At 51.9% G+C, this 26,691-nt stretch overlaps 12 protein-coding genes across 14 annotated transcripts; 9 read left to right on the forward strand and 3 right to left on the reverse strand.

The window, feature by feature from the left end:
• Nucleotides 1-1,713: 1,713 nt before the first annotated feature.
• Nucleotides 1,714-3,897, forward strand: fur4_1 (uracil permease; the record flags this gene model as incomplete). The annotated part of the gene is made up of 3 exons (XM_007809572.2): nt 1,714-1,797; nt 1,862-2,171; nt 2,251-3,897. 3 exons carry the CDS (start codon nt 1,714-1,716, stop codon nt 3,522-3,524), a joined length of 1,668 nt encoding a protein of 555 aa, XP_007807763.2. The 3' UTR covers nt 3,525-3,897.
• Nucleotides 3,898-4,528: 631 nt separating this feature from the next.
• On the forward strand, nt 4,529-8,575 carry J3458_001226 (uncharacterized protein). Its single transcript, XM_066116604.1, has 3 exons — nt 4,529-6,315; nt 6,567-7,107; nt 7,217-8,575. Exons 1-3 carry the CDS (start codon nt 5,721-5,723, stop codon nt 7,899-7,901), a joined length of 1,821 nt encoding a protein of 606 aa, XP_065978488.1. The 5' UTR covers nt 4,529-5,720; the 3' UTR covers nt 7,902-8,575.
• Nucleotides 8,576-9,360: 785 nt separating this feature from the next.
• On the forward strand, nt 9,361-10,166 carry J3458_022430 (uncharacterized protein). The gene has a single exon (XM_066123014.1). The coding sequence runs from the start codon at nt 9,713-9,715 to the stop codon at nt 10,049-10,051; it is 339 nt and encodes a 112-aa protein (XP_065978489.1). The 5' UTR covers nt 9,361-9,712; the 3' UTR covers nt 10,052-10,166.
• Nucleotides 10,167-10,572: 406 nt separating this feature from the next.
• J3458_001227 (uncharacterized protein) lies at nt 10,573-10,968 on the forward strand (the record flags this gene model as incomplete). Its single annotated transcript, XM_007809574.2, has 1 exon — nt 10,573-10,968. The coding sequence occupies one exon, from the start codon at nt 10,573-10,575 to the stop codon at nt 10,966-10,968; it is 396 nt and encodes a 131-aa protein (XP_007807765.2).
• Nucleotides 10,969-10,977: 9 nt separating this feature from the next.
• J3458_001228 (uncharacterized protein) lies at nt 10,978-11,397 on the reverse strand (the record flags this gene model as incomplete). Its single annotated transcript, XM_066116605.1, has 1 exon — nt 10,978-11,397. The coding sequence occupies one exon, from the start codon at nt 11,395-11,397 to the stop codon at nt 10,978-10,980; it is 420 nt and encodes a 139-aa protein (XP_065978490.1).
• A 639-nt stretch (nt 11,398-12,036) lies between these two features.
• On the reverse strand, nt 12,037-13,896 carry J3458_001229 (uncharacterized protein; the record flags this gene model as incomplete). The annotated part of the gene is made up of 3 exons (XM_007809575.2): nt 12,037-12,049; nt 12,107-13,696; nt 13,781-13,896. 3 exons carry the CDS (start codon nt 13,894-13,896, stop codon nt 12,037-12,039), a joined length of 1,719 nt encoding a protein of 572 aa, XP_007807766.2.
• Nucleotides 13,897-14,837: 941 nt separating this feature from the next.
• PPG1_1 (putative serine/threonine protein phosphatase) lies at nt 14,838-16,672 on the forward strand. 3 transcript variants are annotated; one of them, XM_066116606.1, is made up of 4 exons: nt 14,838-15,340; nt 15,408-15,641; nt 15,735-15,989; nt 16,062-16,672. In XM_066116606.1, the coding sequence occupies exons 1-4, from the start codon at nt 15,325-15,327 to the stop codon at nt 16,517-16,519; spliced, it is 963 nt and encodes a 320-aa protein (XP_065978491.1). In that variant the 5' UTR covers nt 14,838-15,324; the 3' UTR covers nt 16,520-16,672. The 3 variants fall into 3 exon arrangements, with proteins under 3 accessions (XP_065978491.1, XP_065978493.1, XP_065978492.1); XM_066116608.1 differs by having other exon boundaries at nt 14,838-15,641; XM_066116607.1 differs by having other exon boundaries at nt 15,408-15,989.
• On the reverse strand, nt 16,662-18,146 carry RDI1_1 (rho GDP dissociation inhibitor). Its single transcript, XM_007809577.2, has 4 exons — nt 17,669-18,146; nt 17,154-17,476; nt 17,045-17,093; nt 16,662-16,977 (listed from the first exon to the last, which is right to left on the reverse strand). The coding sequence occupies exons 1-4, from the start codon at nt 17,760-17,762 to the stop codon at nt 16,847-16,849; spliced, it is 597 nt and encodes a 198-aa protein (XP_007807768.1). The 5' UTR covers nt 17,763-18,146; the 3' UTR covers nt 16,662-16,846.
• An 863-nt stretch (nt 18,147-19,009) lies between these two features.
• On the forward strand, nt 19,010-20,012 carry J3458_001232 (uncharacterized protein; the record flags this gene model as incomplete). The annotated part of the gene is made up of 2 exons (XM_066116609.1): nt 19,010-19,284; nt 19,346-20,012. 2 exons carry the CDS (start codon nt 19,010-19,012, stop codon nt 20,010-20,012), a joined length of 942 nt encoding a protein of 313 aa, XP_065978494.1.
• J3458_001233 (uncharacterized protein) lies at nt 19,655-21,070 on the forward strand. Its single transcript, XM_066116610.1, has one exon. The coding sequence runs from the start codon at nt 20,168-20,170 to the stop codon at nt 20,795-20,797; it is 630 nt and encodes a 209-aa protein (XP_065978495.1). The 5' UTR covers nt 19,655-20,167; the 3' UTR covers nt 20,798-21,070.
• Nucleotides 21,071-22,213: 1,143 nt separating this feature from the next.
• Nucleotides 22,214-23,650, forward strand: J3458_001234 (uncharacterized protein; the record flags this gene model as incomplete). Its single annotated transcript, XM_007809579.2, has 3 exons — nt 22,214-22,283; nt 22,350-23,538; nt 23,617-23,650. 3 exons carry the CDS (start codon nt 22,214-22,216, stop codon nt 23,648-23,650), a joined length of 1,293 nt encoding a protein of 430 aa, XP_007807770.2.
• Nucleotides 23,651-24,970: 1,320 nt separating this feature from the next.
• Nucleotides 24,971-26,372, forward strand: J3458_001235 (uncharacterized protein; the record flags this gene model as incomplete). The annotated part of the gene is made up of 3 exons (XM_007809580.2): nt 24,971-25,075; nt 25,176-25,346; nt 25,653-26,372. 3 exons carry the CDS (start codon nt 24,971-24,973, stop codon nt 26,370-26,372), a joined length of 996 nt encoding a protein of 331 aa, XP_007807771.2.
• Between the last annotated feature and the right edge of the window lie 319 nt (nt 26,373-26,691).

The following is a 26,691-nucleotide window of genomic DNA, read 5'->3' on the forward strand; positions in this document are numbered from 1 at the left end:
TTGGCGAGGCGAGTCGGAGCGAGGCGGCTTGCGGAAAATACCGAGCGCTCCGCGTGGCTGCCAGTCCGAAGGCGCGAGACGGCGAGACTGGACCCGCTGTTCGATGTGGACCAATCAAATGCGACTGGGCGTTGACTTTATATGGTGAAAGTTCCTGACCAGAGAACCAGAGAGATATTTCGGCCCAAACGAGCATCAGGACCACTTGGCCAGGCTGAAGCTGCTTTGGGGTACCTACGTAGGTAGTTACTCCGTAGCTGGCCGTGGGGGCGGGCTGTGAGAGACGCCGCGGCGTCCTTCACACGTTGAACCAGCTGGAGCATACAGTAAGTAGCCTTGTCCTAACCTAGACCAGGATTCGTACCTAGTTCTCTCAACGGCATCATCATTGTAGAACTTCGGGTTCTATGCTCTGGGGCTTTTTTATCTTCTCTGCGCCTCGAAATTAGTTGCGCCCAAATCAACACGTGAATGCTTCACCACACTATCTCGGTATAGTTGTGAGGTAATATACAGTGGAGGGTCGTAAGTTTCGAACCGCGGAGCCAAATCAACGCCCGCCGGGTGATCGAATACATCTGTGCTTTCATCTCACATCCTCGGGTTTGGGCAGGTGTTACGTCATCAAGTCGAATATCATGGCGTATCTCTGCAGCTACGTTATGGTGCAATAGTGAGACTAAATTCAATTTGGTCCCCTGTTGGAAGGGGAAGAAGCAGTCTCATCCAGCAGGCCAATCACCGCCACGCACCGTTTTTTGATTCTTCGCCAGGCATAGGGGGTTGACTCGATGAGATGGAGTAATACTTTTCTCCGTAGCCATGGCGCGATAGTGCAGAATCCAGAGCCCCAAAACGTGGGGGCAGTTCAGCGAAGGGACCAAGACGCAAGATAATCGAGATAGGGGTGGATCAGGCCACACAATCAACGGAAATTAGATAATGCGCACAGCGTCGACGTGAGGAGCCGAGCGCCCCTTTATCGGGCGGGAGGCGCAAATTGGCGTCGCCTTGGAGATATCTTATCACGAGCAGGGCAGCGCCATGATAAGCTCAGTTAGTCCCATCCCTACTCCCTACCTACTAGTAGGCAGTTATCTTCCATGCGGTTGCGACTTCGGGAGCCATTCAACCGACTAGTTAGTTACCGGGCACCGAAACTGGGACTCGACAAGTGTCCCACGCGAATGACGGGGTGGTCATCGCACAACTTGGGTCCGGTATATGCACTAGACGGGGCCAAGGTTAATGTATCTCGTGGTGAAGGGATAATAATAGCCAAACCTCACTATTCTGGCCGTGTGCCGACGCGGATACCGGTCCGAAACAGAGAGATAGGGTAAACGCCACTAGTCTGGCTCATGCAGATAAGACATGCGTACATACACACATACATGCAGCACACCAGTGCTTGTCCGTCCAGCCGCTCTGAAATACGGCCGACGTCCCGTCTTGTCACTTTACCAAGGTACCGATTTCGACGGCACCTAGAATCGACATCTGTCTTGACTCCTCACGCCCTGGGCCGCTAGTCCGGTGCAGAGTTGCATTCCGTTGACGAGTCCTCGCCTCTTTGCATGTCGCGAGACCATAGTAGTAACCAGGCCTTCCCTTCTCATTCGCCCCTGGTCACATCTTTGTCGCCACCCGTCGGGAGGAGAAACGCTGCAAATAAATAATTGCTCTCTTCTGGATTTCGACCCCCAAGGCAACATGTCGCTGTCTTACCGGATAAAGAGCATGGCGGATAGACTCGCAGTGGAGTCTGAGGATGGGCTGACGCCGTCCCAACGTATGGTATGCAGAATGCTTCCTCTCTCGTTAGTTGAATCTGACTTTGTTTGCCTCCTAAACCGCACAGCTCATCAACCATGACTTGAAACCCGTCGAGAAGGCTCGTCGACAGTGGGGGCCCTGGAATTACGTGGGATTTTGGATCGCTGATTCGTACAACATCAACACCTGGATGATCTCGTCGTCAATGGTTATCGGAGGGCTATCCTGGTGGCAGGCCTGGATTTGTGTTTGGGTTGGCTATTCGATTTCAGCCTGCTTCGTAGTGATGAATGGTCGTATCGGAGCCATGTATCACATTGGCTTTCCTGTTGCGAATCGAGCATCCTTTGGCATTTGGGGTAGTTTGTGGCCAGTCTTTAACCGTGCCGCCATGGGTAAGTGTGTGTGACTTGACAGTTTTGTCTGACCCAATAAATGCTGCCTGCCTCGCACTGACCGGAATATATTGTCCAGCATGCATCTGGTATGGAGTTCAAGCCTACATCGGAGGCAACTGCGTGTATCTCATGATTCGTTCAATCTGGAAATCATGGGATCGCACCAAGATGCCTGGTCCTTTTGAGCCGGGGGTGTCGAGCACGCCAGATTTTGTATCGTTCTTTATTTTCTGGCTTTGCTCCCTCCCTGCCATCTGGTTCCCCGTCCACAAGATTCGACACTTGTTTACCGTCAAGGCGTATTTCGTCCCACCAGCGGGCATTGCCTTTTTGATCTGGGCCATCGTGCGCGCTGGAGGGGTCGGCCCTATTGTTAAAAAGTCAAACACGATACACGGCGGTGACCTGGCTTGGGAAATAGTCAAAGGCATCATGTCGTCAATTGCCAATTTTGCCACTCTCATCATCAATGACTGCGACTTTACGAGATTTGCTCGCAAGCCAAATGATGCTGTTTGGTCCCAGCTGTTTGCAATCCCACTTGGATTTGCCTTTACGTCCTTGATCGGCATCTTCGTGTCGTCTTCGTCTAGTGTTATCTATGATGAGCCTATCTGGAACCCTTTAAGCTTGTTGGGTAACTTTATAGACGATGGCGGCGCAGCGCAGCGATTCGGTGTTTTTGTCATCTCCTTAGCATTCGCTGTCGCCCAACTTGGTACCAACATCTCCGCCAACTCAGTCTCTGCGGGTTCTGATATGACAGCTCTGCTTCCTCGATATATCAACATTCGGCGTGGGGGATACATCTGTGCTGCTGTTGGCTTAGCCATGTGTCCGTATAACTTACTTACCAGCGCTAACAACTTCACCACCTATCTTTCGGCATATAGCGTTTTCCTTAGCTCTATTGCCGGCGTCATGTCCACTGACTACTATATTGTCAGGAAGGGATATTTGAACGTCAAGGAACTCTATGATGCACGCAAGACCGGCCCGTATTTTTACACATTCGGTGTAAATTGGCGGGGTTACACGGCATATATTTCTGGAATTCTCATCAACGTATTTGGATTTGCTGGCGCCGTAGGTCAACAGGTGCCAAAAGGGGCGACATACATATACAACCTCAACTTCTTCTGCGGTTTCATTGTTTCATCCTTGACGTACTGGGGTCTCTGTAAAATCTCCCCAGTGCCAGAAACAAGTGAGAAGTGGCTGGAGGTTGGGGGCGCGATTGATGATTTGCAGGTTGCATATGATGATGCTACGAATGACGAATATGACGAGGAGAAGGTGACTGCTGTGCCGGGAAAAGATGGGAGTCGGGCAAGAGGTTCAGCTTTCTGAAAGGATTTTGAATAGACCCATCAGAAAAAATAAAAGGCAATTATGAGACCGCCATGACGGACTGGTTGGTATGACGGGGTAACCAACGCCTTTGTCCATTGATGCGGTGCGTTCGCTGGCATTTTTGGACAGCATCCATCATCCTCCTGACATTAAAACCATAAAAATGGAGCAGAATCAGCCAAAACCAGTCAGAAAATCAAAAAGGAAGGAACTAAATCCCACAAAAAAGGAGGAACACCTTGCCCCGTACTGGAATCGAACCAGTGATCTTATCATTACTAGTGATACGCTTTACCACTGAGCCAACGGGGCTCTTAATGTTGAGTCTCATCTCCTTATTCAGAATTATGAAGGATAGAGTTTCATAAGGCAACAACCACGCCGATAAGAACACACCGGGAGCAGCCGCTTTCAGTCACTCCTGACATTTCCCCTTCCATACCCTCCGCTTCACTTTCATGTTTTTGTTTTATCCCCGTCGTTTCTTGTGAAACTCCTTATGTGGTGCGACCACTTCGACAATTTCGGCCCATGTAGTCTTCAAATCGCGGACTTGTTGTGCTGATTCCATCCGAGGACCGGAGCGCCTGTCCTGAGAGATCCTCTAGAAAGGAGACACCGACTGGATTAATAGGTCCATCTAGCAATATTAGTCTCTGCTAAAAGACATATTGATGTATCGCCAAGCGTTTGCTAACTCATTACTACAGCATCCACCCAACGTTGTCCGTCATGTGCAGGTACCGCATCATGATCAAAGACATCTCTACCTTGCGGTACTCCGTATAGTCGCCCGTTATGAGCGTGTCATACCCACCAGGCATGATGAGTCTGAATACAGTGGACTCATGCAAGACTAGATTCCTCTGAGGCTCATGGTGTATCGCGGCCCATTCGTCGTGCGTCACTGCGTTTATTATCTTTTCACAAAAGACCAACTATCAGTTTGGGAGAGGAGCCAGCTATCATGGATAACAGCAATATCACCAAAGTGCTTGTTAGATGGAGTCACTGGGTACAGTATTGGCGGTGTGAGCCTGGTAAATATCGTGAACAGCTTCCATTGTAAGTGCTCATCCCATGGTCCCACGACAACATCCCCAGTCTTGATTTGGGCCCTCTGGTCCAGCCCCACCGTATGGAGAGGTCATAGAGCAGAAAGAAGCAAATACTCGATGCTAACTCAAGAATGAACAACCTGTTTTACGAAAATATGGTGTTGGTCGCTGTGTAGTAGGGGGGCGAACGTAGCGCTAAGCTGGGCACGGCCTCAACGAGTCAACATGCAGACAAGCAAAGCCGCAGACGGACAGGATGGCTGCCGGCAGACACTTGACCGGCTTCTATATTCTGACTACTACTTACTGACCATCTCGAATTGTGCATCGAGGCCCCCGTTTACATTTTTGTTTGTTGGTCAACGCCTCCACCCCCTTGTTGTTACCGAAAAGAGGCCCCATTTCACCCGCCTCGATGGGCCCGTTGGATAGAAGAGTTCAGGATCACACACTTGCTGAAGTTTACTGGCTTCCCAGGTCCTGGCCAGGCAGCGCTCGAGCATATACTTTGCCTTCCCATTTTCGGCCTTGTTCCGGATGTAGACGACTGATGCAGGTCTCGCCAGACACTGGGACACACGGTCTGTCTGTTCTCTACTCTACGAACACTTGAGGCGGTTTGATTCATTGGACCTGGAGCGAGTGCAATTTATCTGGTGGGCCAAACCGATCGCGCCTCGCCCTAGTCGTGGTTGTGGTCGTGGTCGTGGTCGTGGTCGTTGGCCTGGCCTCGATCTGTCCTGCTCACATGGTTGAAGCCACTCGTTTGCTCCCCCACCGCCGCCACGACATTAAGCTCATCAGTTAATAAGCAGAGAGTGGCAACACAAATTCTTTGTTGCTTCCCAACCCGTTTACTCCAGACAGGCATTACCATCACCATGACCTGCGAGACCAAATGAACTGCAGCCCTGCTGCCTGAACCTGCCCTTCCAAACCTCTCCCCGCCACGGTTTCGGCATCATCCATCCTGGCTAAGCCAAACACAATCACCAAGGCCCCGGTTGAAGCACTCAGCTTGGAGGGATATACGGGCTGCTCGCTCGCCTCGTCAGAGTTGTCATTTCTGGTTTCGCCTTGTGTCAACCAGACCCGGCCGAGATTCCGGAGGTAGGAGTACACACAGCAGCAGCGGATGCCCAACAACAGTACTATCAAGCCGTGTCACAACTGTCGCCGCCGACGCCTGCGCTGTGATCGCTCGTGGCCAACATGCAACAAATGCGCGTTGTCGGGCCAGGAGTGTCTTGGTTATGGAAAGGTATTCGTCTGGACACAGGCGATTGATTCTCAAGGAAACCCAAGACCCTCGCCGGTCTCTGGACGTCGGCCAGGCGAGACTGGGGCTTTCCAACCTCAAGCTCCTCCCGAGTTTGGGGGGACGCGGGGAGATGTCGCCGTCGGTTGGGCCCTTGCGGGAGCTGGAGGCCTGGACCATGATCAGATTCACGATGTACAGGTCATCTACGCCGAACATGGTCACGATGAACGGGTATTCCGCGGACACCACCAGCAACAGCCATCGGCTCTGCGTGGTGCGATGTCGGGGAAAGGCATAGTCAGCACAGGCGAAATGGCAGCCATAGACGAGGACGTGTGCATTGCCAACGCACCGACTCCAGACCATCAGGACGACATCCCTATCGAGGCCGGCCTTTTTGGTGGTGGAAACCTGACGGATCCTATCTTTCAAGACCTTGATCGTAATTCAAGAGCCTATCTTGCACATTGTAAGTAAGAATGAGTATAGTATTATCTTTATCAGTTTGCCCCAGTGCCCCCCATGGCCATTGCAATATCCTTCAACTGCCATTTCGATGGCCTCTTATCACCGTCTTTCCCCTACGACGCCTTTGTGTATCATGTAATACTCTGACGCGTCACATCCCCTCATCTCTCATGGCACACAAGCCTCCGTTCTGTTCAGCCTGACTCCACGGGGACCTGGTTCGAGGCGACGCTAATGTAACCAAACCACCAGTCAACGAACGTGTTTGTCGAGACTTGGTGGCAAGAGACTCTCCCAGCAGCAATCCGTTCCGAGAACTTATCCCTCTGACCAATAGGCATCCGCTGCTCCTTCAAGTACTCATCGCAACGTCCGCCATCCACTGGTGTAATTTGTCTCGGCCCACCATTTCAGTTCCAACGAGTTTGACTAATCCAGGCGACTATCTTGCCCGGTTACGGTTGCGAGATTCTTCATCTAGGCAAGCACTCATACATGCTTTGACGGCCAAGGAGAAAGCCATAGCCCACCTTCGCCAAGTCATGGGTTCCTTGGATCTAGCTGGCAGCGAGGTGGCTCTAGCCGCTATGCATTTCTTTGTCAAGTTTGACTTGATTGACTTTGAACAAAGAGTTGTGGTTAAAAAAGAAGAAGAAGAGGAAGTTGAAAAAATTCAAGGTTGGCGGACCCATCTGGAAGCAGCAAGCATCATCTTGGAATTGTTGCCATCGGATTCCTCAAGACATGCTTCAAGCCGAATGTTGCGTGATTGTGTCATTGCCGATTGCTTCATGTAAGTATTCAACACTGCGCGTCCAAAGAAAGTATGGACTCTCCAATCTTTTTCTGGAAAAAAAGAAAAGAAAAGAAAAAAAAAGCTAAGACGCCCGTACTTGTCACAGATATCACATTCTTGGCTCGACTCTGGTAGAGACGGCAATGGCCTCACGCATAGCGCGATATGCATTCGAGTTGTTGCACGTAATGAAACGAGTAGAGGTGAACAGTTATCTCTCGTGTCCGCCAGAGATTCTCAAAATCATCCTCTCCGCGTCCCAACTTTCATGCCAGGGCCCTTACACTGACTTTCACCTGGAGGCCGCAGAAGAAGCACTCGCACTCATTGATGAGGCGCTTGCATTTGACATTAACGCATGGGCGGACCAGCTTCGACAGCTGCCAAACGTGACTGATATCAAAAGTCGATTCCATGTCGCCTCAGCACACCGTTCGGCAGTGTGTCTGTATATCCTCCAGGCATTGCCGGTAGTGCGCGTCGTTTGCCCCGTCGACGCCAACTTCCTCGTGAGCGACATCCTCAGCAACCTCGCCCAGATTGATGACGAAGACCCGTACTTCAAGGCCACCTCGTGGCCAACGTTCATCGCAGGTGCGGAGACGCGAGATGTAGGAAACAGAGACTGGACCTTGAGGCGTATGTTTGCCATCTGGCAGACTTGCCCATGGGGCTACATCTTCGCAGCCATCAGGATGTTAAAGCACGCTTGGCAAATGCAGGATACGAACCCTGAATCTAACGTAAATTGGCTCCAAGAGCTCAAAAAAGATGGCTATTTAATTGTGTAGAACAGAGCTGTCACGAAGCCAAGTGCGACGGCTATTTCCTGGGTAGTAGTATGATGACGGCCACAGCTCCATTGCCATGACCAGATGGCCCATTTCTTGTTTTGTTTTTTTGTTTTGTTGTCTTTTCTAGATATTTTTTTTTTCGTTTCCTTTCTTGGTTCCCCAATTCATGTCCGTTCAGGCATGTCCATCTCACAAGTTTCCTGTTACAATTTCTCCCCGGTCCGTGGCGGTCCCATTTTACGAACATTGACGAGGACAAGAGTGTGCTAGCAAACTAAGGGGGTTAGTGACAATTTAGCAGCATGTATAGCGTTTCACTGAGCATGGTAATTTATTCAATCACATCATAATGCATACCTCTAATGGGCCATTTGTGGTGTGGTGAGGTGTATCGTGCCACGTTTCACGTACTTGATAATAGTCGAATCTCCCTCTCTCCTACCTAGATCCGTCGAGAAACTAGTCGCTTCCATCTTCTTATGCAAAGCCACCCCGATAGACCCCGTTCCGGGCGCTATTCCCGGAATCCATTTCGCACCCGAACATGGCCTACTTCTGTGGCGGTGTTTGTCGCACAATTTTGCAAACCATGGGGGCCAAGCTGTTTCAGCGGGAGATGTTCAGAACAGCGTGGATCCCTCCTGAGAACTGATCTCCCCCTGCTGCGTAAATCATGATGCGCGGCTATGGTTTGAGGCGTGCTTTGTGTCAGACCAGCGGCTCCAGAGGTAGGCGTCGACTAGTGTATTTTTTGGCCTGGAGTTTCATGGATATTGACGGACGTTTTGTTTTTTTTTCTTCCTTTTCTTTTCTTTTTTTAGGCAGTGGCTTTGCATACGAATTTTACGCCTTGACTTGCAGACTAGAAAAAAAAGGGTCTCGATGTTAGGTAGCGACATTTGGCTCGCAGCGGTGGTAGAGACAAGTAACGACTTGCACAATTACCAGGGGCTCCTTCCCTTTTTGGTAGTGCAGCTTGTGGCAATTAATAGCATGCTGCTGCCTCAATATTCTGGTTGCGCGATTCCCCTCTATTCAAGACTGCACCATTCTCTACTTTCTGTAAACTTTGTTGCTTGTTGGCGTGCAGACTGGCCTCAACGTGCGTGCGCAACTGCCTCCATTGTACGGAGTACTCCAGACGTATTCTCGGTACTTGGAGGCGAATGAATGGCTTTGGGAGAGCTGCAATACCAACCCGGGACGATGCAGCATAAATTCCCCGCTGTCAAAGCGTGTAGGGCTGGCAAGGAAAACCCGAGGACGTCGACTGTCAGATAATGCGACATGAGGATAAGAATATTGTAGACCAAGGCGGGCAGGGCAAGGTTGCAATGGTCGGAGCGACGCCCCGGCTCAGTGTCGGAGGATCGTGGGCCTCGAGTGTGCGAGGGAGAACACGGCGTCGTGCAGTTTCGCCCATGGCAAGCTTCCACGAGCACAGCTCCGTGGAAAACACAGTCGCTGGGCGCGAAAGGCGGCCAGTCGCAGCCGCTCGCAACATCTCCCAAGCCTGGAAGATTCCATTCGGAGTCTGCCACGGCCGAAACAACCCGGGGGCAAGACCTCTCCATACGGAGGTCGACAGCCGGGCGACATGAGGCAAAGCGATCCCCATCGAATGGCAACCAGTTCGTCAACGTTGCCTGCATAGTGTGGTTTTGGATCTGCTTCAACAAACAGGTTCTCACCCCGTGAGGATTCTCGCCGATCATCTGCAGTCGGGATCCCGGGGGTGGCTGGTTTCCTAGCGCACAGTCATTTTCTCTCACAGACACTTGTCACAAGCTTGCGGCTCAACGGAAATAATGGAGGGTTGCGTTCGCCTGCCAGACATTAGCTTACTGGTAACATGTCAAGGCCTAGGCCAAAGTAACATTAACTCGGGCGGTCACGAGAAGATCCCCGGCCGGCAAGCTCCGAAACCTCCAGCCCAGATATCTCCAAGACACACCATCTCTGCGTTTCAGGCTACTATTCCAAAACTCTGCCCTAGCCGTGTCGAAAGAGCGGCTCAAGCGCAGAAGGGAAGCAATGAAACCCTAACCATATCGTGCTATACAGGACTGAAGCTTTCAAGCCTGATGTCATCAATGCCTTGCGAGCATGAGGTTCCGAATATTTCACCACCACGTTCAAGTATATAACACACCGCTCCTCCACCCATCTGGATATACCGTTCCTCATCTGGAAATCAAAAACTCGCAAGCATCTTTCTTTTCTTCACATTTCTAGCCCTCTATTTTGGTTGGTGCTTTTGCCCTGGTGGCTCTTCTTTTTGTAAACCTAGCCTTCACTGTCTAAAAACGGTCCGAGACCAACTTACAAAACCCCCTACCTTATCCATCAACATGCGTTGCGCTCTTGTTTCCGCGGCTCTTGCAGCTACTGCTTCTGCCCATGGACTGGTCACCAGGATCCAGGGCGCTAATGGTGTCATGATGCCCGGTCTATCTGGTATGTCCGCACTCCACTTACATACATTGTATATCCATGGCAAAATGACCAACCCAGAAATACAGTTGCCGATGGCACTCCCCGTGACTGCTCCAGCAATGGCTGTGGCTCACAGGCCGATACGGCCATCATCAGACAGCGAGACATCCGAAGCGGCCGTGCCAGTCCCCTCGGACGAACACAAGGCAATGGCCCTATCGATGCCGACGTCATGGTCAGCAGCTTCATGGGCGGTGCCGACGCCGCCAAGGTCCCTTCTAACAATGGAGCATCCGGTGCTACCGGCCAGGAAGATGACCTATCTGAACTCCAAAAGCAGCGTCAGCAGCGCCGGGAGGAAGAAAAGCGACAGCTCGGCCAGCTCTTGGGCGGAGGCGGCAAGGCCAACGGCGGAGGCGGCCTTCTAGGTGGTTTGCTCGGTGGTGCCGGTGGCGGCGCCGGCGCCGGCAAGAAGAACAATGCTGCTCCCGAGAGCATGGTTGCTGATACGGCTGGCGAGGGATCTTCCAAGGGTCTCCCTACTGCTGATGAGAACGGCGAAGTGACCATGGTATTCCGACAGGTACGCATACTCACTCTGTTCTGCTCAACCACAAACACGACCTAACTCAACTCATCACTGACACAAATGTAGATCAACCAAGACGGAGCCGGTCCCCTCAGTGCCTCCATAGATGCCACGTCTGGTGGCAAGGATGCCAGCGCCTTCCAAAACGCCGAAGTCACCCAGAACGTCCCCGGCCTTGGAGTCGGCGGTCTCTCCCTCGCCACTAACACCGACTTCCCTCTCAAGGTCAAGATGCCCCAGGGCATGACCTGCGAAGGCAAAGTCGGCGGTGCTGACAACGTCTGTATCGTTCGTGTTCAGAACAGCGCCGCTGCCGGCCCCTTTGGTGGCTCTGCCGCCTTCACCCAGACCAAGGCTGCTCGTGCGCGAGCCATTGCTTACCGCCTTAAGAAGCGTATGGAAATCAGCCGTGATTAAAATATGCCTTCTTTGCCTTGGGTCGAACCGTACAAAAGCCGTGCCGTACATTGGCCACTCCCTCCCAACACATATGCAAGTTCATGCGCTCAGAAGAATATCACATCTTTCTCTTGTTAATTAATCGTCGATGGGGTTTCTGCAATTGCTGAAACGCGGATGCTCTTAATATCAAACACGTGCTTTTGTCCTTAACTCCGAGTTCCTAGCCTATTCAAAACTGTGAAACTATGTTGCATATTGGCCCAGTGAAATGCAACAACACCCTCCGCTTTAGGCACATATTCCGCAAATTGCTTGGTCACGGTGCGTCAAGGTTGCGCATGGAATGGACTCCATCGATAGAAATTACGCATATCAAGAGCGTATATATCGTCATAGGCTTAAAGTACCCGGCGTACTCGGCAAGGGTCAGAACTTCCTTCTTGAAACACACATCCATGGCCCACCTGTTGTTTGGAAGTGTCATGGCATCGAAATTTCACCACCACGCAACTGAGAAACTCAGGATTACACAAATGAGAAAGAAGAGTGAACACGTGCAACAAAAGATGAAAACTCCGCATCATGCACAGTTAGTCGTTGTCGTCATTAAAACAAAGGCGTTGGGGTGCCAATGTTGCTAATAAGGCTAGCCAGAATCCTGGGGGAAAATATCTTTTTTTTCTTGTGATACTTATGGAAGGAAGATCACCACCGACGGCTAGAAATGTCAGTAAATTGGCTCTCATGAATAATTAGGCCCACACCAGTTACGTACCTGTAAGCAGAGTTCGTAGTTACTGGCCGACGCTTTGGTTTGAATCGATCTTGGTGTTCCGGGCGTTGACGTGTGCTTGATTTCTCAGAAGACCTTTTTTTGACAGGTCTTCCTAAAAGCTCCGCCTCCAAGGAATTCAAGTCTGAGGATTGACTAGACTGTGAGGAGGCACGTGAAGCGGTAGATCCACGTCTCTTGGCCCCAGCGCGGTCCCTCTCGGCTTGCTGTCTTCGGTCAACTTCTCTCGGCACGTCAATAGTGTCCCAAATACATTCTTCCTCTTCATCAGATTTAGACGTCTTGGCTTCGTCTTTAGGAGAAGCATCCGTCCTTGGCCGCTTAGGTTGTCGCTCATGAAGATTAGAGTCGTGGTCGTGAGAGTGCTTGATGCTGCCTCCACGATTGTCTGACAAGGACCGCCTTTCTGAGCCATCTGACACCTCACTTCGGGCCTGAGAATTATTCAACTTGGGGCTGCTACTCCTATCGACCTTTTCAACTCCAACGCTCGAACCTAGGCCATTAGCAGCAAAAGGCGCATTGGTTTTCTTTGCCACAGATTCGTTGTTATCACGGTTGCGAGGGACGTTTTCGGAAGAAGACCTTCGATGTGTTTGATCCTTCGAGGCTCGTCTTCCATTATTGGGACCCTTGGGACCTGCAACCTGTTGATCGGGTGATCCCGCGTGAGAGTTATGATTCTTTGAGCCGGAATTGCCATGATGCCGTTGGCCTTTCCGTGAGCCACTCGATCGTCGGTTCTCTGGGGAGTGGTTGGGATGGCCATGCTGATGGGAACCAGTGTTCTGGTAGCGCTGATTATGATGATCGTTGGATTGTCGCCTGTCTCTGCCCTTGTGGCGGTCATTTTTGCGCTTGTTCCTGTGCTCATGTTGGTGATTGGATTGGTCATGGCTCTTGGGTGGTTTAGGTGGGAGTGGATGAGATGTCACTCCTACAGGTGGCTTCGGAGGTAGGCTAGGTGGTTTGGCAAGTCCAGAGGTTTGCCTAGATCCTGATCGGTTCTGAGGCGCAGTTGCATTCATAGGCGGCGACGATTTCGGCGGAGGGGGTGATCGCGAAAAAGTTTGGTTATGGGGAGATGCCTTATTTTCATGTCCATCTCTGTTGACAAGGAAATGACCACCAGGAGGAGGTCCAAGAGCAGGTGGAGGACCCACATAGCCGGGAGGGCCAAAATGAGGTCCGCCATGAGGAGGTGGAGGCTGATACGGAGGATGAGGATGATGGTGAGGCGGAGGAGGGTGTGAGTATCCATAAGCAGAAGGTGGAAAACTACCACTATATGCAGGCGGCGGCGGAGGCGGAGGTGGAGGCGGAGGAGCATAAGTTTGGTACGGCGGCGCTTGGCCCGGATACGATGCTGGAGGATGAGGATGGTGATGATGTCCTGGCGGCGGCGGCGGCATCTGGTTCATGCCTTGGCCAAAGGACGGTGGAGGAGGTGGTGGCGGCGGAGGACCATATTTGGTGATGATAGGTCCTTTTGATCGTTTGTTAGAACCAGGGCCTTGTCCTTTGGGATGGGTTTGATTCGGGATGGATGAGTTTCTCCATGCTGCAAGGCCTCTGTGATTGTGGTTAGACTGTTGTCATATATAAACGGTTCTACTAGTAGCTAGATTCAGATACAGCCCATTGAGTGACACTTACGCAGGCGTTTCTCTGGTAGGTTCGGGACAAGCAACAGCCCAATGGCCTACAGTCCCGCAGTTGTAGCATTGGGGCTCATCGGGCTGGCCATGTTGGCCAGGAGCTGAAGTCGACATTGCAGATCATCCACGGCGAAACGCGGGAGCTGTCGACCAAGAGGTCCAGGGTTGATTAAGGCGCAAGTGCTCTGCGCGGAGCACAAGCAAGAGTGAAACGAGAGGGATCTGCCCAGCTTCCGGACAGTCGGAATAAGGTGAAGCAGTGAGTTTCAGCTGAAGCAATGTCGCGGCGCAGGTGCGGTTGGTTAAAAAGCAAGCGTTGGCTGACCAGTCGACGTCTCAAATCTCAATGAGTAGCAGGCGGGCTATTGTCGTCGCGACGGATGAGATCAATGTTGACAGGCTGGCTGAATTAGCGACGACAGCGTCAAGGTTTCACAAATCCCCTCCCCCAGGCCTCATGGGACTCCGTGAGAGGGGCCACATGAAACCGAATAAACAAGTGGTGATGGGATTGTGGTGATTTGGCAATGAGATGCGCAGCTTCGGTAGCTAAGAGACGGCTTGAAGCTGAAGGTGCTAGAAGATGAGTACCACGTGAGACAGCGCACGGGCCAAGGAGGTTACTCGCCGTGTCGCCCGAATCCAGGCTGGCGATTCGGAGCAGAGTGGTCGGCCAGCCCGCTCTAATAGCAGGCCTACTGAGTAAAGTACGTAAGTAGGTACTCTTGATTACCAGGTATATGCATCTATTTCAGAGCTGTACGGAGTACTGGTTAAATGGCTTGTACTCCGTACTGAAGTTTGGCTTCACCAGCCCTAGAAGCACTTGAGCCGGACCTTACCCGGTACTCTGTACAGAGCCACCACACTTCTTCCATATTACGGAGTAGCACTTGCTAGAAATTTGCACAAAATTATACACAACTACTAACAAGTTGTGCATTGAACTCGGCACAAAGCCGGCCACACTTTTACACGTTCCTACCAGACACCAAGTAGATATGTCAATATATGTACATTCAATATTAAGCGCTCAATGCTTGATATGCCCTACAGACGGGTTATGAATGTCCCTCATCTCCGCCACCATTAACCACTAACCAGCGGCCACTACAGACCATCTTCCAAAAGTGGGTCTCTCAACTCCAGTCTGGAGGTTTCCTGTCCACCTTGCCAATTTCTCGGGCGCCAGGCCAAAGCATCCAGAGCTTTCCGGCACAAATGCTCGCATCTACTTGATCTGCTCAGTTCCAAATCCATCCAACGCTCCAGAAAAACCCACAGAGAGCGCCTTTTGGTCCTGATGACTGTATAAGGCCTGTCTGCGTTCCCCTGCCAGAGGAGGCTCCTCTGCCGGCGTTGAGCTCCTAGGCAATCCCGATCATGTTGGGTCATACAGCCAGCGCAACTCCAGATATTTCCTCTGCCCGGAGCAGATATCGACACGACTACACCTGATGCAGCCCTGCGTATGCGATATTCTGCCACCGACATATTTACTCGACAAGCCCCTGACCGGGTGCATAGCATCGGATATCAAACATGCCGAGCTTACCAGGTTCGCAAAAATCACCGCCTGCTGGCTCATGCCTCGAATTCCTTGCCCCGGGTCTAACCATCAATAGCGTCCGTCGACTTGGACGAGTGCATCTCGCGCCTCTACAAAAAGGAACTCCTGGCAGAGTCGGTCATCGAAGCAATATGCGCCAAGACGAAAGAACTACTTATGCGCGAGAGCAATGTGGTCCACGTGCGGGCTCCCGTCACCGTAGTAGGCGACATTCACGGCCAGTTCTTCGACCTGATCGAGATATTCAAAATAGGGGGCTTCTGCCCTGATACGAATTATCTCTTTCTAGGTATTTTCTCACGCCCTTGCGCCCTTGCGCCATTGCGAACGCACAGACACAGTTTCGGTGGCAGGCCTTGCTGACTTACTTGCTCCGGGGCAGGCGACTATGTCGACCGCGGCATGTTCAGCGTAGAGACGATTTCTTTGCTTGTTTGCTTAAAATTACGATACCCCAACCGTGTGCATTTGATACGCGGCAACCATGAATCGCGAGGCGTCACCCAGTCATACGGTTTTTATACTGAGTGTTCTAGGAAATATGGAAATGCCAACGTGTGGCATTATTTTACCGACATGTTTGATTTCTTGACTCTGAGCGTTGTCATTGACAATCAGATATTCTGCGTACACGGTGGTATGCTTCAAATTCAGTTATCCTTCCTTCATGTCCGCCCCCGCCGGGCACTTTTGTGCTGACAAGTAACAGGCCTGTCGCCATCAATCCATTCCATTGATCAAATCAAAATCATAGATCGCTTCCGTGAGATCCCCCACGAAGGTCCCATGGCGGATCTAGTATGGTCGGACCCGGACCCCGAACGAGACGAATTCTCCCTCTCACCCCGCGGAGCCGGCTATACTTTTGGGGGCCAGGTAGTCAAGAAGTTCCTGGCCGTGAACAACATGTCTCATATCCTGCGGGCACATCAACTCTGCCAGGAAGGTTTCCAAGTGTTATACGACGACAGGCTTAGCACCGTGTGGAGTGCCCCAAACTACTGCTATAGATGTGGTAATATGGCTAGTGTGCTGGAGGTGAGCGACAACGGAGAGAGGTTCTTCAACGTCTTTGCGGCGGCACCTGAGAACGACCAGCACAAAGACATACAGCCGGGAAATGAAAAGGCCGCTGATGGTAATGCACTGCCGGATTATTTTTTGTAGTTCGGGTGCATCATGTACAGGCTAGCACTGTCTTGGCATTCTTGGTGTTACATATCATTTTAGCAAATAGATAGAATTGCATAACCATCTGCAATGGTATGAAAAGCGATCGGTATGAAATTCTTACCAAAGTCTTGTGCGAGTTTTCTTTTTAAAGAAAAAAAAAATTTCGGGTCTTGATATTTTGTTCTGGTAATATACGAATATGAAAGCGATTGGCTTTCTATTCACTAGAAATATAAATGTAGCCTTCCAGGTATTTTCGTTCCCTCGTTACGCTTAACAAACATGTGATGCCAAATCCACCCCCGAACACAGGCCATGACGTTACCAGTCCTTGGCAATGTCAAAGCTCCACTCGAACTCAAGATGCTTCTTCTTGTCGTCATCAACGAAGCTAGAAAAAGTATTGTAGTGACCACGGGCGAGCATTCCAGAGGGAGCCTCCTCCTCCTGGACTACAAACATGCGAGGTCAGCATCGATGTTGCCAGAAGTTGGGCGGGTGGTTGGCCACATGACTTACACTTCTTGGTGTACGTGGGCTGGTTTTCAGTATTGGGGGCATAACTTCCCTATTTAAAACAGTCAGCAGCCGAGTTCCACAGACACCGAAGCATGTAAATTCTCCTTACAATCATCTCCGAGTCCTTGGAGACCTTGATACCCTTGCGCTTGACGACCTGAACGTAGTGCAGACCACTCAATATCTCATGCTGGACCTTGAACTCGGCGCTCATGGTGAACTTGGAGCCTTCCTTGATTTTGAAGGGCTTGTCCTTGAGGCTCTTCTCGCTACCTGGCGTGGACAGGTCAATCGTGACGGGGTCGCGGCCAGGAGAGTCGAGGGTCAGAGCAAGGATGATGCAGACTCGGGGATCGTTGGGGTCGGAAATATCTTTGCCGCCGCCCAAGCCGAGGGACTTCTTGTACCTCTGGAGAGATTCATCACCGGCATCTAGCAAGAAGAATGTGTTAGCCCTACGAACTTGCTGCAACATGAGTCGGATACGGTAATTCTCGACGCGGGTTCCAATGTGGATTGCTCAACAAAGGTAGATGAGCCGTCCAACGTATCCGTTGAAAGAATATAAAGACAAAAAAAAAAAAAAGGAAGAAAAGAAAAAAAGAAAACACCGAGTTAACGTACCCATCTGCTCGTACTGAGCTAAGCTCTGCTTGGGCTGGGAGAGCTTGTAGCCCTGAGTCTCCTCGGGCATGGAATCTTCTTCGTGGGACGCCATCTTGTCTAAAGGTGGTGGGGGGTTTCGATCCAAAATGCCAACGGTGGGTGAGATGGTTGAATGGGGAGATTTCTATCTCAATGATGATATGTATGCTAAAATGCCGGTTGCTGAGGATGAAGGAAGGGGAACACGCAGAAAAAGCCCACCTGGTCTAATGGCAATGGAAACATAAACGAGTTGAAGGGGAAAGGGAACGGACAAGAAGACCAGGGCCGGCCAGGGAGTTTGTAGAGGCGATTGCGGTGACAGTGGAGGGGCAGCCTACGCCTCGATGGTGGGGTTCAGGCTGGGGGCACGGGCTTGATTGGACACGGGCTTAGCGGGGTGATTTCGGACGGAGTACAGGGCTGTCAAACAGTTCGGATAGGGGAGAACGCCAGGGGTAATTGTGCTCGTGGTTGTTTTGTTGCCGTGGCGGTTTTCAGTCGCCTTTGGTGCCGTGCAAATGTGGTGGTTGATGTGTGCTAAGTACCTGGTACCTACGGTCTGGTATGCTTGTGTGCATTGCATCATCGCATGTTCCCTGGAATGCGACCAGAAGCGAGTGTTACCAGCGCCGGAGCCCAAGGCACGGCTTCCGGGGCTATGATTGCCACTTGAGGCACTGGCGGGTAACATTGAAGTCCGAACTCAAAAATAAGTTACCAGTCGTAATATCCGGGACCTAAATATGCAATTGCACTTGGCCTGGCGGTGTGAGACTCGGCCCAAGCAAGCATTCAATTTGCTCTTTGGGCGAACCAGCGTGGACACCATTCTGAGCGAAACTTGAAGCAAACCACCGAGCACAATACAACGGTCAATGGCCTGAAATCAGGGTCAATAGCCTTTGGCCTTCCTCCCTGCCGCATCGAGATTGGCATTATCTCGGAGGATTAATACGGCAGCAGACGTGTATAATTAGCAATGGAAGCCAGCCTATACTTGTCTCGGCCATCAAGCCTCAGCCGCACCAACTCACCACCTATGCAACAGGGCATTTTGGCCTGGCGGCATGATCTTCCATTCTGGCTCACAGCCTCAAACCTCGACCGAGCGGATCATGGCGGATCATGGCCGACGTTCCCAGGCGCGGGCGCAGCCTGTCGACGATGTAGACGGGCTCGGCGCGCAACTCGCCCAGATGATCGTCCCGACCCTCACTGCCCAAAACTCATGTCAAGTCCACGAACAGTGCGACAGCAGTTGTCCTAATCGCATTGGCGTCCGGCGCTACCTCCTAATGCCCAACGGTGAGCGGCGCCATGAAACGGACGAAAGGGCCAGCTTGGGCGAACAACTCGGTGCTCGGTGCCGCGAGAGGCAACGACGATGGACAGCCGCCTAGACACCAGCCCTTCACTATTCATCCCGACACGCCGAGATTCGTATATACCAAACTCTCATCGCCACATGGCATGATTCGGCTGGTGAAATTGAAGAGTGCTTATTTCAGAAAAGACCCCGTCGACTGTGAACTGCTCACTTTTGCCATGGACGACTTGCCGCCGTACAGGGAGGGCCCTTTCGTACTGTTGGGGTGCGGCAGCAGATGTGTGCAAAATGATATGCAATGGGCGCTTATTCTGTGCACGGCCCAGCTTAGAACGCGCCTTCAAGAGGCTGCGAGCAGGATTCAGTTCCGGCCAAACAGAAGGGTATATCTGGGCTGACGCTTTGTGCATTAACCAGGGGGATCTGGAAGAGAAGGGTGCTCAGATCCAGCTCATGGAGCGGATTTATTCATACGCCTCTACGGTTTACGTTGATCTCGGAGACACAGATGGCCGTGTTGTTTCGGGGGGTTTTAATCTGTCGGCAACCATCCAGGCAGCCTCGGGAATGGGCAGTCCCGAAGCCTTGATCCCAGTCGGCCGAGATACACCACATCCACTATTATACAAGACCGTGTTTCTGGCTCTGCAACAACCTTGGTTTACGAGAACATGGGTCATTCAAGAGGCTGCGTTGGCGAGGAGAGCCGTGTACATGTTCTGCGGGAATGTGCTTTCGCAGCGGCAGTTGGATGATATTTTGAGCCGAGAGGCTATGCGTGCAAATCCAAGGCGTATGCAGGAACTGATGCAACTGGGGGGCAATGATGCGCTCCGCAACTATCTCAACTATGCGAAGCTGCAGCAAATAAAGAATGCTCGAGGGAGAATCGGTTCACTGGAGCTTATGGAACTAACGAGGGACTTTGCTGCTACTGATCCAGCGGATAAGGTGTTTGGGTTGTTAGCGCTCATGAGTGACGAGGATCGGTAAGCCATTGGGCCCTATCCCCAAACCGTTGAAGAGGTGTTTCGACGTTTCGCAGCTTTTCAAGTCCGACGGGGATTCGCCATCAAAATGCTCGACAGTGCAGGTCTCCAACGAAGAAACAACTCTGAACGAAGGCTTCCATCCTGGGCCCCGACTGGATGGGACAGACGAAGTCGCCGAAACAGATTGCTGGCCTGCGTCCCGTTATGTATGCAGCTTCTGGATTTACAGAGCCCCAAGTTCGCATGGTAGGAGATGAGTCGGGATCTGGAGGTCTCAGTCTTCGTGGCATGATAGTCGACACAATCGATAGTGTTGTCCATGTCCACAGTGCACCAGTAACAGCCGAAGGCGAACCGTCATTCTTGGCGTTCCATGATGAGTTCCGTCCGGCGTTTGACAGCTACGTGAGCGGGATCAAGGGGAAACCCAGATACATGGACAATGAAGAGGTGTTTGCGCGCTTACTACTAATGGACGATACATATACGGGCCGCAATGCCATCCTGCATAGCAGCCCTATAGAAAACCCGGCCTTGACGTATCGTTCCGCACTAGCCGCCTGGCGTGAAGGGCGTAATTATCGTAATGGCATGGGCGCCGGGAAAATGGACGCCGTGCAGACCTTTCAGATGCAGGCGGTTGCGGTGTGTCCTGGCCGTGGGTTTGCGACAACTCGAGGGGAGTATATCGGGTTGGTGCCACAAGCCGCGCGAGAGGGTGATCTGGTAGTGGTGTTTTACGGTGCTACCGTCCCCTATGTTGTGCGGCGAGCAGAGAACGGGTAGTTATATATTGGTAGGAGACGCATTCGTACACGGCTTCATGTGTGGTGAGGCGTTGGAGAGGCGGGACTTGGAGTCGGTTGATATTGTCCTTGTTTGAGCTGTATACCATCCAGCTGTGACTGCTGTACGTAGTCTATTCGCAGAGAAGGGCAATCTGTAGGGCCAATCCATACCTACCTGGGTAGGTAGGTATTTGAGTGTTTGCGAAGCAACGCTGCTGCGTTGATTTGAGTTGTATTGTAGGCTCAGTCCTAGTCGTGGGTTGCGTAAGAAGGATCCACGAGAACGAATGCGTGCAGGGACCACAAGGACGTACCCGCCCTGGCTCCCCGGCGCGCAGTGGCCCCTATCGTGGCCCCCTCAGTCGTTTTTAATCAGCCCAGCCAGTTCATTGGAAGTGGCGGCGGCTGCGACACCTTTCACGTCTGTTTCGTTTCCCCGGTACGGAGTATATGCAAAGGCGCAGCGGGAAACATCTAACGCGCGCTGCTCAATTTGATTCAACGGTCAGAGCCTCGTGGCTTTGCCTGCCTTGCCTGCCTGTTGCAGCTTTGAGGGTCTCATCCCCACTTATTCTGCTTTGGAGTTCTGCTCTCATTTTCAGTTACGCGCAGCCAATAGGCATGGCCCGCGCTAGTGCCTGACCACTCCAAATCGGACAGCCTGTCCACCGATGTTCCCTTGTACTTAGGTACTTGAGCGCTCACATGTGTGTTTAGGTTTAAGAAGTACCAGTCAAGATATCGAAGTACCTCGTCCTCCACTCCTTTCCTGTCTTTACCTGCAGCACTTGCACAGCTGTTATTTTTGTCCCCCATCACCCCCCAGCGTTTCCTCCCGCATCCACTTCCACTTCATACCAACTGACCACTTAAGCATTTACCTGCTGATTGACCACCTCGCCGCTGAGGCTGCCCTGGAGCACTGGAGCCTCTCGATCTCCCGTTTCTCGTGCCCGGGCGTATTCTGCGCGACTCGTCTTGCTCTGTCTCTCCCACCCCCCGTCCAGAGTTGTCTGCTCTCTCTCTGCACCTGGTCAGTAGGGTGATTATTCCATCAGTATTATCCTGCTCTTACTTCTCGCCACGGAACATTGCCTTTTATTGCATCTCTTTTTTAGGATTGGCCGTTTGTTTATGCTGCGGCCTCACGCGCTTTCGCTTCTCCGGCACTTCGTATGTAACATCACGTATCCGGCTTCGAGACTTGCACGCGCAAAATCCCTGCCTCTACCCACTGTGACAGCGCTGACGCGATTTTTTTGACGAATTGCAGATTATCACCAAGGGCCGTTGCGCATAAGTACTGCTCTTTTGGACCTCAGCCCGTTCTTTCCAGAGTAGCAGTCGTTGATGCTCTTGGTTGGCGTCGCGGACGTGACTTCTAGCTACCACCAACGTCTAGCTGTTAAGCAAAATGGCTACTCCGAGCCAGCGAAGCCTTCCCACGCGGCGCAACCCGTTCCTTCTCGAGGACGTTCCTGATTGTATGTTGACCCCCGCCACTGTCTTCATAGTGCGCTCATAGAGACTTATCTATCTACCGTCACTAGACCTCGAGCTTGTTCAGCGCCGTCGGCTTGGTCAGACCAAACTTACCCCTAAGATGGTTGGCGGTGACGAAGCCGAATCTACCGCTCTTGGTGTGTTCGATTACGCGCACCTGCGGGCACCTCTGCCGAAGGGTATCGTTTCCGGAATCTTTAAGTCGAGCCCGACGAGTTACTTCCTCATGCGCCGAAGCTTCGACGGCTACGTTTCCGCCACGGGCATGTTCAAGGCCACGTTTCCCTACGCCGACGCTTCGGATGAGGAAGCCGAGCGCAAGTACATCAAGTCCCTTCCGACTACAAGTCCGGAGGAGACTGCTGGTAACATCTGGATCCCTCCGGAGCAGGCTCTGGCTCTGGCTGAGGAATACTCTATTGGTATTTGGATCCGCGCTTTGCTGGACCCTGCAAAGATTCCTGTCTCCTCATACTCAAACTCCGATTCCCCCCCAAAGAACATTTCTGCGCCACCCAAATTCGATTTAGTAAAGGCCTCGGCAAAGCTTGCACCTCCATCAACGTCTACCCTGGCCAAGAGCTCTCGCAGCCGTCGATCTGCCAGCCCTACCAAGGGTTCGAGACGTGGTCCTGCCTCTCCGCGAAAGCGTAAAACTCAATCCAAAGCCAGCTCGACGGAGCCAGCGGCTGACAAGGCAGAAGTCAATAGCGAGTCCAAGAAAGGAAAACAGGAGGACATTGTCATGAAAACTAGCCAGTTTGAGCCTGCCGTAGTTTTGGAACCCAGGACTGAGGATGCAACCATGAAGATTCGCGTCGATGAGGTTTCAAAGGATGCTGCTGGCCAAGAGACCAAACACATTGTTACAGAGGTTGACGTTCCTCTGCCCATGGCAGGGGAGCCACCTAGTGCTGAAGAAGTCACCAAAATGATGGAAGCAGCCAAGGAGATGGTACAGAAAGACAGGGAAGCGGACGAAAAGCATGCAGAACAACAAAAGAAGTCTGATGACAATAAGGGCACGGACACAACAACCACCACGGTCAAGAAGGGCAAGCGGAAAGCTGGGGACATCTCCATATCTGAAAAGGACGACGAAAAGGCGCACAGTATGGCTGAAGAAGCTAAGGAAGAGCAACCACGAGCAAAGAAAGTTAAGACTGAGGCAGAATTACGGAAAGACAGAGTCAAGAACCGAGCTCTGTTTGGTATTGGCGCCACAGTCGCAGTCGGGTAAGTTGTGATACGAGGCATCGTGTTTGGTAGATTTTACTCTCATGAATTTTGAAGGTGGCTAACGGCGAACGATAGTGCTCTTGTTCCATGGCTGGTCAACTTCTTGTAAAGGATGCTGTATGGCTTGAGTGTTCAAATTAGTCACGACGCTGCCTTGGGCAAATCTCGGCACTGGAGGCCTACGGAGTGACCGAAAGTGGCGTAAATTGCGAACTGTTTTTTTTTGTCTTTTGCTAATTTCCCCTTTTCTTTGCTCGAAGGGGACGAGAGAAGAGCCATTCCACGTTTGACCGAGATGAGGATACCCCCGGCACATCTCGAGCTTCTACCCAGTTTTTGGCCTTTGGACATAGGGATTCGCCAAGTCCCAGATTTCGCCATTCTTTCTGTTAGATGCTGGTTCCAGATGAGCTCGGAATTTTCAGGTTAATGGACTTCGTTTTTTACAATCCCCTGCGCCTTTGTTTATTTTTAGGATTTATCTTACCCCCTTCGTTCATTTGGTTGCATTTGGTTGTCTCAAGAGATTGATATTCCCCTTGGACACTACGCCACCTTCCCAACCGTCGTATTCTGGTTGGAAGGTGTTGGGTGAAAGGTGTCTGTGATAAAGCGATAGAAAAGGAGTGAGGCGCGAATGGTGGTAATCTCATGTGTGCGCTCATTGGAGTATTGCGCAGGGCTCGAGACCATTATTGGGGAGGTGCCGGGTCGGGTTTCGCAGGATATGGTGAGAGATATGAAAGCAAGATGGGCCATGGGAAGAGTAGTATTGATTGTAATGATTATAAGACATTTCAGACGTCTAAATAGTGGACTCGTGGATTGACGGTGATGCGATTGACTCTCCTCCTGTCCGACTCGGAGCGTATGGAGTCGGGCATGTTGGATAACTACGGCTCAGGAGTGTAAGAGTCTCGTGTGAGAGATCAAATGCCGACATCGGGGGATCGACTGGTTAAAATGAAGCCGTAACCGTCAGTCTTGGGCCGAAGTGGACAAAGTTGATGGGTACATACTTTGTGCATACACCATAGGCAGATTGTACTGTACCAGATACTACGGAGTACTAGTAGTATTTCTTCCCTCTCCCTCCGCAAGCCCCTCCTCCGGTTTTCCCCACACAAATCAACCAGACTTTGATGAACAAAGTCTCACTCACCCACAAAATGCCCCCATCCTTGATCCCTTGTGCCCCATCCTCCCGCAAAAATGGCTGGCAGCGGCAATGGCCGGCTTTCTCGGTACAGGCATACGCAGCCCGAGAACTACGCTTTCGGTTTGATGCAACCCGTTTGGCCGTGCCACCGCGTGCCACATTCTTCTACCTCACTGGGCTTTCCTTCTTCCCTTTCCTCTCCGATGTTTGGCCATGGGGTTGCGATTGAAGAGCAAGTTTCCAAGCATTGTCTCTTGATAACCTCCCAGAATGAGACTTGTTGGTGCCCGCCTAGGCGGTCTCGTGCAAAGGAGGGGGTTTGCGTCGACTGCCAGGCGGCTGGATCATTATGCCTTTGTTGGTCTCGGCCAGATGGTAAGTCTTGATACCGTACCTCTAACTGCCCTGGCCTAGAGACCCAATTGGTATGTGAGAGTTGTTAATGGACAAGTTGCTGACATGGTCGCCTTTGCAGGGCTACCAAATGGCCAAGAATCTCCAGTCGAAGCTCAAGTCCACTGATAAGGTGTCGGTCTTCGACATTAACCCGCAAGCTATGAAGAGCCTGGAAAGTGATATGAAGGCTGCTTCTGGTGGCGCAAAGGTTGAGCTTGCCCCCAGCGCATGGGCAGCGTCAAAGGAGGCAGTAAGTTTATGATCTTGGGTGGATTGTGTTTTATTGAATTCGTCGGGTATACGGAATACCAATTCTTCCACACGTCCCGTTCCACACGGTGAGATAAAGTGTTTCTACACCTTTTTTCTATCCCGGTCGAGGGTGAGATGAGATGTAGACGGTTGTACAGCGCCTTGTTCGTCAGAACTGCGTCAACAGAGCCCTGCAACACAAAGTCGGACCAAGGCGGTGGTTAGGCGAGGGTTTATGATACAGTGACCATCAATCACGAAAAAACCCAGACACGAACATGGCTAATACAACTCATTGCTGTAGGACACAGTCATTACTGTTCTCCCCGAGCCCCAACACGTCCAAGGCGTCTACAAATCGATTTTGACGGGTACATTACCGCAGAAGGACCGCGTCTTCATCGACTGCTCGACAATTGACCCCTCGACGTCCCGCGAGGTGGCCAGGTCGGTTTCTGATGCCGGGCAGGGCACCTTTGTCGACGCGCCCATGTCGGGAGGAGTGGTCGGCGCCACGGCCGGCACGCTGACCTTCATGCTCGGAGCCAAGGCTGAGATGGTCCCCCGTGTCGAGCCCACGCTGCTGCACATGGGCAAGAAAGTGCTTCACTGCGGTGAACAGGGCGCGGGCCTATCCGCCAAGCTCGCCAACAACTACCTTCTCGCTCTCAACAACATTGCCACGGCAGAGGCCATGAACCTGGGGATGAAGTGGGGTCTGGATCCCAAGAAGCTTGCGGGCGTCATCAATGTCAGCACTGGCCGCTGCTGGCCAAGTGAGGTCAACAACCCCGTAAAGGGCGTGGTTGAGACGGCGCCGGCGGGACGCGACTATAGCGGTGGATTCGGCATCTCTTTGATGAAGAAGGATCTGCGGCTGGCGATGGTAGCTGCCAAGGAGGCCGGGGCCAAGATGGCTCTAGCCGACACTGCGTTTGGCGTGTACGAGGACGCGGAGAAGCGGGAAGAGTGCAAGGGACGCGACTTTTCGGTGGTGTATAGATATCTCGGGGGCAAGGAGTAAACTTGTCAGCGTCGTTATGAATCATGAGACACTTAAGGCTTCCCCACGTTATGCCAAGCCCGATTGCCAGAACAGGACATGCCGTGTCCAATCTTGAATTTGAGCTGCATCTAATATCTCCACATGTAAACTACCTCTACCCACATCCACATCAAGGAAAACCCTCGGCCGAGACTCGACATGTCTACCCAATGAAGTCGGCCTGGATGAATCAATTCGCCCGCGCAGCTCCTGATTCGGACGAACGCGAGCGCGCCCGGAGGGATCCTGACAGGCTGCCGCTGTGTGCACGGTCACGGTCAGCCCTTGTCTATCCAAT

The sequence above is a fragment of the Metarhizium acridum genome, assembly GCF_019434415.1.
Source record: "Metarhizium acridum strain ARSEF 324 chromosome Unknown scaffold_1, whole genome shotgun sequence".
Taxonomy (NCBI): Eukaryota; Fungi; Ascomycota; class Sordariomycetes; order Hypocreales; family Clavicipitaceae; genus Metarhizium; species Metarhizium acridum.

What these genes read in the sequence shown, in the direction of transcription:
- J3458_001226 (XM_066116604.1), top strand. Translation starts at nt 5,721, where the DNA reads ATGCCCAACAACAGTACTATCAAGCCGTGTCACAACTGTCGCCGCCGA. An exon ending in AAGAGCCTATCTTGCACATT is followed by an intron (nt 6,316 to 6,566) that starts GTAAGTAAGAAT and finishes CCAAACCACCAG; the next exon opens with TCAACGAACGTGTTTGTCGA. An exon ending in GTCATTGCCGATTGCTTCAT is followed by an intron (nt 7,108 to 7,216) that starts GTAAGTATTCAA and finishes TACTTGTCACAG; the next exon opens with ATATCACATTCTTGGCTCGA.
- J3458_022430 (XM_066123014.1), top strand. Translation starts at nt 9,713, where the DNA reads ATGGAGGGTTGCGTTCGCCTGCCAGACATTAGCTTACTGGTAACATGT.
- PPG1_1 (XM_066116606.1), top strand. An exon ending in TACGAATTATCTCTTTCTAG is followed by an intron (nt 15,642 to 15,734) that starts GTATTTTCTCAC and finishes GCTCCGGGGCAG; the next exon opens with GCGACTATGTCGACCGCGGC. An exon ending in GATATTCTGCGTACACGGTG is followed by an intron (nt 15,990 to 16,061) that starts GTATGCTTCAAA and finishes GACAAGTAACAG; the next exon opens with GCCTGTCGCCATCAATCCAT.
- RDI1_1 (XM_007809577.2), bottom strand. Translation starts at nt 17,762, where the DNA reads ATGGCGTCCCACGAAGAAGATTCCATGCCCGAGGAGACTCAGGGCTAC. An exon ending in CCAAGGACTCGGAGATGATT is followed by an intron (nt 17,094 to 17,153) that starts GTAAGGAGAATT and finishes TGTTTTAAATAG; the next exon opens with GGAAGTTATGCCCCCAATAC. An exon ending in GCCCACGTACACCAAGAAGT is followed by an intron (nt 16,978 to 17,044) that starts GTAAGTCATGTG and finishes GCATGTTTGTAG; the next exon opens with TCCAGGAGGAGGAGGCTCCC.
- J3458_001233 (XM_066116610.1), top strand. Translation starts at nt 20,168, where the DNA reads ATGGGACAGACGAAGTCGCCGAAACAGATTGCTGGCCTGCGTCCCGTT.